The 7,342-nt window shown below is 39.6% G+C and overlaps 1 protein-coding gene across 1 annotated transcript; it reads left to right on the forward strand.

Annotated features, from left to right (window-relative positions):
- The first annotated feature begins 445 nt into the window (after positions 1-445).
- Positions 446-7,012, forward strand: LOC143623536 (valine N-monooxygenase 2-like). Its single transcript, XM_077094422.1, has 3 exons — positions 446-915; positions 5,896-6,340; positions 6,425-7,012. Exons 1-3 carry the CDS (start codon positions 446-448, stop codon positions 7,010-7,012), a joined length of 1,503 nt encoding a protein of 500 aa, XP_076950537.1.
- Positions 7,013-7,342: the final 330 nt, after the last annotated feature.

The raw sequence follows: 7,342 nt of genomic DNA on the forward strand, positions 1-7,342 counted from the left end.
ATCTAACTTAAAATTCATTTCAAAATTATTGATAAGCTACTCATCATCCGTATCTATTTTCAAATCACTTACCTTTTATTTTATAATTAAGGGATATGTTATTCATACACCTTTTGGTTATCCACACATCCTACATACGATCGTATAGGGGTATATTATCGTATGAAACCCCATGTTAAAGGAGGTGTGGATTAGTCAAGGATGTGTGAATAACCATAGCCATAATTAATTAGCTATGACAACAAAACAAAGTCTGGCAAATTAGATTCAATGTCATCACTATAAATAGACTACATTGCAAATAAAAACAATACAAGAAAAACAAAGGCAATTTTACCCATGATCATTTTCTTTGTATCCCTCATGCTAAAACTAAACTATAAATACGATACAAAATGCAAATTTAAATTGAGGTAAGAAATTAAGCTTGCTTCCAATTCTCACAATGGTCATTTTCCTTCTATTCCTCATACCAATCATCTACTTCTCCTTGCTCAGCAAGTTCACCACTTCCCAAAACCGACCGCCACTTCCTCCTGGCCCAACACCCATGCCGTACATCGGCAGCATAATCAGCATGCTTCGAAACAAGCCCACGTTTCGATGGATTCATAGGATGATGGACGAAATGAACACCAAGATCCTCTGCGTTCGCCTAGGAAAAGTTCATGTCATAGCTGTTAGTGATCCAGATATCGCTGTTGAGTTTTTGAAAGATGCGGATCGGATCTTCTCGTCAAGGCCTGATTCCATGTCAAGCTATCGGACTAGCGGTGGTTACTTGGACACCGTTCTTGCTCCAATGGGTGATCATTGGAAGAAGATGAGGAAGATCATATCCAGGGAGGTTCTTTCCGGGGCTAGGCATAAATGGCTTCTGAATAAACGAAACGAAGAAGATGGAAATATACTCAGGTACGTATTTATGTGCATGTTTAAATAGGGTTGGACCATTTTATAGACTTGCCTAAAAAGGGTAAACAGACCAAAACTAACTTGCTAATTTGAGTAATTTCCGTTGTGAACAAATTAACTTGCTAATTTGGGCGGAAGATTTTAATTTTCGCATAGGAAAGAAAAAAATAGAATTCAGTTTAATTCTTTAGCTGGGCAGCACTGCCTGGGCTTGATTTTGCTTTTATTTTGTCTGAAGAGAACATACTAACAAGGGATATACCCTATTGAGGCGATAGTTTCTTGAAACCAATTGTAACAAATTTTGTAGCAAATAGTTTGCAGCCTCGATTTTTAATAACCTTTGGTTTGTAAATCCGTTCTTATGTAATGATAATCCATTGATTCTTCCTTCTCAAGTTTATTTTTTATGAACTCAAAGAAAAGCGCTAAAAGTTACTTCTCTATACATAGCCCATTTGATCCTATCCTTTTGCTTCAATTATTGCAATAGTGCCTCCTCCAACCTCCTTATCTTTTGCTTCAATTATTGTAATTAGCCAATTCTGTTTCCATGCACTTTAGATTTCCTTATGCGCTGGAGACAGGCCCGTGTGACGGGGAAAATGAACCAAAATTTTCATTATGACCATCCACTCCTTTGACCTTCTTTGTGGTCCGGTGATTATCTTCTATTGGCACAACTATTTGTCTATTTCCATCAAATCATAGAGACTGCGTTGAAATAGTAACAATTGTGGATGGCACACTAATTATCATATTCAAATTATATTCATTGGTACGTGGCTTTAGTTCAATAATGTGAGGCCCACCCATGATAGCATACGTTTTTATGTCCCACGTGAACTTTATTTTCATGAATGGATAGCATGACGCCATCCTTTCCAATATGAAATTTAAAGTTTCAATGTACTCACCCATAACTTCGGAAGCTTCTTTATCTACAGTTTCACAAATACTCCATTAAGAGCCCGTTATGCATCCCGTCTTCAACAAATTTTGGTCCATCTTTCTATACACTCTCTAGATAGGTTGGTTCGTAGAACCAAGGCGAGTGACGGTCAAACAAATTCTCCTCTCCTTCATCACCTTCGTCCTCGACGATGGTGCTCGACTAGGTTTCCGTCTTGCGCTCTCCTCTTTTAACTCGAGATCTCGAATCCTCTCGACTAGTTTATCCGGTTTACATTCTCTACACAAGTAGTTTATTAGTACTTAACTTGTTGCGACTAGTTTAACCTTATAATCTACTCGTCGTGACTAAAGGGCTTATGAATTACTCGTGTGCGTTGATTACGAGGCATTAAACTTATTTAGTCGTGACGAGCAAATGATTAGTGCATATGCTCGTTACGGTTAGTTTAAGGACACGCAACAAGTTTTAATTGGTTCTATAAACTACTCGTCATGACTAGTTTATAATATATATTTCTGAAATTTTTTAAAAATTATACCTAAAATTAAAAATTTATTTTCATAAATATTTATTTTGAGAATTTCCCATAAATAAATAACAAAGATTTTTTGAAAGGCAAGAATTCTTGGATTTATATCTCCGATCTGTCAATTTTCTTTTTCATCACGTGTTACTTATTGGCCGACAGTTAATAGTACCCCTAATAACCATCAAAATATTACACGAATTAGGCTGAAGGGTGTGGGGGCTCTAACGGGGGCGCGACTGGGGGCTCCAGCCAATAATATTGTGACGTGTGGCAGAGAGAGAAACTGGATAAGGGGGGTGTTGGAGCCCCCGCTGGAGCCCTGGCCCTAGTGTGGAGGGGCTCCAGCGGATTTTTTTTTTATTTTTTTATAAATGTATTAAAAAAACGTATTATTAAAAAAACTCATAAATTATTTAAAAAAACACACATTTTTTTTAAAATTCAAATTACAAAAAAAAAACATACTAAAAATTAAACAAACAATAATACTTAATAATAACACTAATCTAATACAAGATCATCGGGTCGCCTCGCCCACAAATGTTCAACCAACTCATGTCGAAGATCCCCGTGTATCTCACGGCTCTTGATATTTGCTATGTTATGAAGTTTTTGTTGATCACTGATTGTGGACGGTTGTGGCGGAATGTCACCTTGGTAGTTTTGGCAGATAGCTTTGCCCTCGTCTTCTAACGTCATGTTGTGTAGGATCAGACACGTGTAGACGACGTCCGTTATCCTCTCCCGAGTCCAATAACGTATCGGGTTCGCCAGAACATAATATTGTTTTTTTATAGCTCCAAAAGCTCTTTCAATATCTTTTCTAGCAGACTCTTGCTTCTTCGTGAAATACTTCCGTTTGTCGGCGATTGGATCTGTAAAAGCTTGAACTAACAAAGCCCATTCGTTGTAAATACCATCGACCAGATAGTACCCGTACTTGAAGAGTTCTCCATTTGCAACAAAAGATTGAGGTGGTTCAACCCCGTCGATAAGGTCGTTGATCAAATTTGACTGATCGATAACATTAAGGTCGTTATTTCGACATCTGTAAATACTCATCCAAAGCGTCCGACGAGACGCCGTACGCTAATTGACGGATAGCAGCCGTGCATTTTTGAAGAGGGGTAAAACCGGGGAGACTCCTAGCATCCTCCCTTTGTTGAAAAAAGGGATACCGTGCCTCTAAATCACTTGCTATACGCATGAACAATTGTCTGCTCATTCGGAAACGAGTTCGAAAATCCGACTCCTCATATACCGGTTGAGGGCTAAAATAATGCCTAAACAAAGTATCGTTAGCACCCGATCGATCACGATCACGAGGTGGTGCTCTAACCCTCGGGAGTCGAGGTTGATGGGCTTGATTTTGCAAGAGATCGACCACGGTTGCGGTCAAAACTCCCCCTACATGAAGAAGCAAATCATCCTCTTCGGAGGAGTCGGAATCAGACGAGTACAACGACATTATTTTTTTAAAAAAAATTGGGAAGATGGGTTGATTTTGGGTTTTATTTTGAAGTTGTGGTGATTGATATTGGTGAAATGGGGTATTTTATAGATGAAATGGGGTATTATATAGGAGTTTGGGATATTATATAAGGGTTTTAAGGTTTTTTTTTAAAAAAATATTGAGCTTCAACGGCTCTTTCTCTCGAGCTCAACGGCTCTTTCTCTCTCTTCTCCCGCGATCACACTCACGCCTGCCTGGATTTCCGCGCTCGCGCCCCGCTCGCGCCCCGGCTCGCGCCCCGGTGGTGTGGGGTTAGCGCCCCGAGGCGCGAGCGGAGGGGCTCTCGCGCCCAGGATTGCGCCCCACACCCCTCAGCCTTAAAATCTAATAAAAAAGATGCACTGCAAAGTGCAATGGAAACAGTAAACAACCTGAGAAAAGCAAATATAAATTTGTACTTTTTTGTAAAAAATAAAAAATAAAAAAACAAAAACTTGTTTCCAAATCTCACGATGATCATTTTCTTTCTCTCTTGTTTATCTGCCACTTGTTCTCCTTCTTGCTCGGCAAGTTCACCGTTCCAAACACCGACCCCCGCTTCCTCCAGAGTCCAAGGCCAACACGTTTGCCTTAGATAGTTAGCTTAATCAGCATGCTTCAAAACAAGCCCACGTTTCGATGGATTCATAGGATGATGGATGAAATGAACACCAAAATCCTATGTGTTCGTCTAGGAAAAGTTCATGTCATAGCTGTGAGTGATCCATGTCAAGTTGTCTGACTAGTGGTGGCTACTTAGACACCGTTCTTGCTCCAATCAGGACCGGCTCAACGTTCTTGGTGGCCTAAAACTAACTAAAATGTTGAGACCTTTTTCTATTCTTTTCTTTATGCGTATAGTGCTAGAGTGTTTACGAAATTATAGAATACGGATGATATGCAGTGATAATGGATATTAAACAATCCTTCTTAGCTTGTGGCTTATCAATGAGTTACTAATTCTAAAAGGACTTTGCTTTCGAAATCTCATAATACGTAATTTCTATTTAAATTGGAGGCCCTATAAAACTGGAGGCCTAAAGCCATTGCCTTATTTAGCTTACCCTCGAGACGGCTCTGGCTCCAATGAATGATCATTGGAACTGGAAGAAGATGAGAAAAATCATATCCAGGGAGATTCTTTCCAGGGCTAGGCAATAATGGCTTCTGAATAAAAGAATCGAAGAAGATGAAAATACGCTGAGGTATTTATGTGCATATTAAATAGGGTTGGACCATTCTATAGACTTGCCTAAAATGGGCAAACAGACCAAAACCAACTTTAATTAACTTGCTAATTTGGGCAGAAGAGTTTGATTCTCAATTTTTTTATAAAAAGACAAAACACTTTAATGAATTTTAGTTTTAACTATTTATCTCGATGTTTTAAAAACCGGTTCAAACCGGCCGGTTGAACCGGTTAAACCGGATTTTGTACAAGGCTCGGTATTTTAAGCCCAATATTTTTGGACGGTTTACTAAAACTTCGAACCGGCCGGTATATCTAAAATATCGGTTTAAACCATTAAACCGGTTTTAGCCCAAGAGACTTTTTACAATTTATGGCCCATATTTAAAAAATATTCTTTTAATCTAGTGATTATAATTGAAATGAGTAAAGACGATTCCCATTCGGCCTTTATGGTCTTATAATTTTGCATGTGTACGTGATGTTTAATAATGGTTTATGACTCTTCATTTTATTATTTTAATAAAAATTATGCATATTTGTTGAGATTTTGGATGTTCTTTTTTTTTTTTTTTCAAATCGAGCACTTCTGAATTAGATTTTTTATTGGATTAAATTTTTGACATTTTTTTATTATGAAATCACGTAATTTTGATTATTTTTTAAGTTGAAGTTGTATTTATATTAAATAACAAGACAAATATTTACCCCGGTTAAACCCCCGGCTTAACCCGGTTAAATCGGTTGTACCATTTTTTAGCCAAATCTGATACAAGTAAAAAACCGGTTTTTAAAACATTGATTTATCTTGGCTTGATTGCTAATTTCCGCATCCAAACGTCCACTTATTTTAGGTACATCAATAATCAATGCAAGACCAATCATGGGGTCACTGGGGGCGTCGTGAATGTTAGGATTATTGCGCAACAATACACCACCAACATGGTAAGGAAGCTCTTGTTGGGGAGAAGGTATTTTGGTGAAGGGAGAGAAGATGGAGGACCTGGGAAGGAAGAAATTGAACACGCCGATTCACTTTGGACAATTCTTGTTTATCTTAACGCATTTTGTGTGACGGATTACTTCCCGTGGTTGAGATGGATAACTGATTTTGATGGGAATGAGAAGACCATAAGGAATGCTATTCTTATGGCAAGAAAGTATCAAGATCCGCTGATTGATGAAAGGATTCGGCAATGGAAAGACGGTGTTAGGACCCAACAAGACGACTTGCTTGATGTTTTGATCACCCTTAAAAACACTCCACTAAGCGCAGATGAAATAAAAGCCCAAATCCTTGTAAGATTAAGAAGAACTTTTATATTTTGGCTTGGAAGATATCAACTTTGTATTGTGTAATTGATTAGTCTTGGTGTAATACAGGATATGATGCTAGCAGGTTTCGATAATGTTTCAAATAATATCGAATGGGCAATGGCGGAAATGATAAACAAGCCAAGGATATTCGAAAAAGCTGTCCATGAGCTAGATTTTGTTGTCGGAAAGGATAGATTAGTTCAAGAATCCGATCTACCTAGCCTCAATTATATTAAATCCTGTGTGAAGGAGGCATTCAGGTTACACCCTGTTGCGGCTTTCAACGTCCCACATGTTACAACCGCAGACTCTAATGTTGCAGGATACTTCATACCTAAGGGTAGTCATGTAATAGTGAGTCGACTCGGGCTAGGAAGGAATCCTGAGGTCTGGGATGAGCCACTGACTTTCAATCCAGACCGTCACATGAACGGTGATAAAGAAGTGGTGTTATCCGACCACAACCTCCGCATGTTTTCGTTTGGCACTGGCCGGCGTGGGTGCCCGGCAGTGTCATTGGGCTCAACCATGACCACAATGCTTCTAGCCAGGCTTGTACAAGGGTTCACCTGGGAGTCGCCACCTAATGAACCACATGTTGACCTCAAGGAGAATCTGCATGATTTAGCAATGGATAAGCCGTTGAAGAGGTAGGTCCCAGCAGAGCCCAGTTGGACCCGCAAGACTCACCTTGAATAGGGACGTCTGCGCAATGACCAACTGCTCCAGCAGGACCCACCATGCTCAGAGAACCTTACGCGCAGTACGCCAGCTGTACCCGCAGGGAAAGCCTCCCAATGGTGAAGTACCCCGCCTGTTCCCGCAGCTGCGGATACAAGCCATCAGGAAAGGCTACCCGCACTAACAGCAAGGCTACACGCACAAGGCATTCGCTACTTCAGTAGTCACATGAAGGAATGAGCAAGGCGGGAATACTCCCGCCTAAATGAGCCAGTCCGTATGCTTTTGGAAGGTCTTTCGTAC

The sequence above is a fragment of the Bidens hawaiensis genome, unplaced genomic scaffold, assembly GCF_021521415.1.
Source record: "Bidens hawaiensis isolate Kalapana, Puna unplaced genomic scaffold, B.hawaiensis_p1.1 tig00003488_1, whole genome shotgun sequence".
Lineage (NCBI taxonomy): Eukaryota > Viridiplantae > Streptophyta > Magnoliopsida > Asterales > Asteraceae > Bidens > Bidens hawaiensis.